Here is a 2,500-nt window from a genome sequence, read left to right on the forward strand (position 1 = left end):
GATAGACAGACCGACACAAATAGACAATGAGACACACACACACACACACACACACACACACACACACACACACACACACAGAATCGGATAAACGGAGAGCGAGAGACAGAGACACAGTCCGATAGACAAAGAAACAGAGACAGACTGACACAGTGAGAGAGGAGCAGAGATACAAACAGAGAGCGCAGGGAGAGAGAAGGGACAGATATAGACAGACAGACATGGACAGAGAGAGACAGAGAGGAACAGAGACAGAGAGGGGCAGAGACAGAGACAGAAACTGCATGTAAAGATAGTTAAAAGAGAGGGGGGCAAAAAGACGGACAGAAGTAAACACACAAAGAGAGGCAGACAGACAAGCACACAGTCAGTCGCACAAACAGACAGACACGCATGCAGACAGACAATCGGACAGGCAGACAGACAGAAAGACAGACAGGCAGATGGACAGACAGAAAGACACAGAGACAGACATCGACAGACAATCAGAAAAACACGGGGCACAGTAACAGACGATCACAGCGAAACGCGCGTTGTTGTTTTTGGTGCTGTTGTTGTTGTTGTTGTTGTGAGCGCGTGTGTGCGTGTTTGCTTGCTTGCGCGTGTGTGTGTGTGTGTGTTGTTGTTGTTGTTGTTGTTGCTGCTGCTACTTCTGTTGCTGTCTTATTTTTCAACTTACCAGCAATTTGCTCTTCTGTTAGTGTGACAGTCTGGTCTTGACTCTGCACACACACACACACACACACACACACACACACACACACACACACACACCATCGCCATTATGATCGTAATCATCATCATCATCATCATTATCATTATCAAGGTTGTCCTTCGTAGTCCTCGTCGTCAGCATCATCATCGTCGTCGTCGTCGTCGTCGTCAGGATCAGCATCATCTCCATGTTCATCATCGTTGATGTCAGAAAATTCACCATCTTCGTCACTTCAAGCTAACACCAGGCACACGCATTCATGCACCTACGCACGCACAAACACGCACCGCACACACAAAAAGTCCCCCCTCCCCCCCCCCTCTCTCTCTCTCTCTCTCTCTGACAACCCTCCCTCCATCCCTCTCTCTCTTTCTCCCTCTCCCTCCCTCCTCCATCTTTCTCCCTCCCTCTCGCATCAGAGACCTGTATTGAGAAGTGAGTCATGCATCCGCTTTGATATGAAGGATGTCGATGAAAACCCAAACATCAAAACAAAACAAACTATTAAAAAAAGCACATACAAAACAAAACATGCCACGAAGAAGAAGAAGAAGAAGGCAGTAGAAGGCCCTTCATCATCTGGTTCATACCACCTGGCCTATAAGAGAGAAGACTTTTTGCTACCAGTCGCAAAAGTCAATAGACGATGACGTCAAACGAAGCATGCAGACAAGACTTCCTGTCAAAGAAATAACGAGCTGTTAAAAAAACATCTACTGGTCGGTAAAGAAGTATGATCATCACGTTTCTTTCTTTCTTTCTTTCTGTTCCTTCTTGTGGTTGTTTTCAACAGCTTGAATGTCACTGTCCCCCAAAAATGAAATGTTATAAAAGCTGGCAGACCATCACGGAGATATTCAGTTCTCGGGAAAAGAAGGACGGTGGCAGAATGGTTAAGACGCTTATCTGCCAATACACAGTGAGAGTCTGGGTTCGAATCCCGCTCTCGCCCTTTCTCCCATGTATGACTGGAAAATCAAACTGAGCGTCTAGTCATTCGGATGAAACGATAAGCAGAGATCCCGTGTGCAGCACGCACTCAGCAAAAAAGAACCCATGGCAACATAATTGCTGTCCTCTAGCAATAATTCATGTAGAAATCCACTCTGATAGGTACACAAATATATAAATGCACTCAAGGCTTGACTAGCGCGTTCGGTTGTGCTGTTGGTCAGGCATCTGCCTAGCAGATGTGGTGTAGCGTGCATGACTTTGTCCAAACACAGTGACGCCTCCTTGAGAAAATGGAACTCAGTCAGTCTCGGTGAAGTGATGTCAGTTGTGGTAAGTGCAAGTACAAACCTTCGTTTTTCAATTGTGTGTGTGTGTGTGTGTGTGTGTGTGTGTGTGTGTGTGTGTGTGGATATGTATAGAAAACCGTTAAACTTCTGGTCTGTAAGCTTTGTCTTTCATTAACTGGAAGGTATACTGTGGCTTTTGCGAAATGAAGAAAAGCGAAGCACCTCCCTCACAAACACAGCAAATAATGACAACTCCCGAAGTTGTCGCCCTTTCCAATGACTTCCCCCCCAGATGGTTTCCGTGTTGTGAATATTCGATGTGTACTTGCTTTTTGTGATTCTGCTGTCATTTTTTTGCCCTTCTGACTGGCAGCCATGTGTTTTTATTCCAAAACTAGAGAGAAAGAAACCCCAAAGAGTGTGCAATTCCTGGAAACGAGCGGACTGATACTGAAACAGCTGAGGTTCAATTCACGCTGTGTGGTCAGTGCCGGGTCAGTGCCGGGGAAATGTGTCAGTGTAGACGAGTAACATGTTATGTCAA

The 2,500-nt window shown here is 45.9% G+C and overlaps 1 protein-coding gene across 4 annotated transcripts in view; it reads right to left on the minus strand.

The window, feature by feature from the left end:
* LOC143292640 (calmodulin-like) overlaps positions 1-2,500 on the minus strand; it is a 37,920-nt gene that overhangs the window by 14,341 nt on the left and 21,079 nt on the right. For all 4 annotated transcript variants that reach the window (XM_076603128.1, XM_076603126.1, XM_076603127.1 and 1 more), the window contains one exon: positions 680-722. In XM_076603128.1, coding sequence (XP_076459243.1) covers positions 680-722 — 43 coding nt within the window. The remainder of the gene's footprint in view (positions 1-679; positions 723-2,500) is intronic.

Source organism: Babylonia areolata, chromosome 18 (genome assembly GCF_041734735.1).
Source record: "Babylonia areolata isolate BAREFJ2019XMU chromosome 18, ASM4173473v1, whole genome shotgun sequence".
Lineage (NCBI taxonomy): Eukaryota > Metazoa > Mollusca > Gastropoda > Neogastropoda > Buccinidae > Babylonia > Babylonia areolata.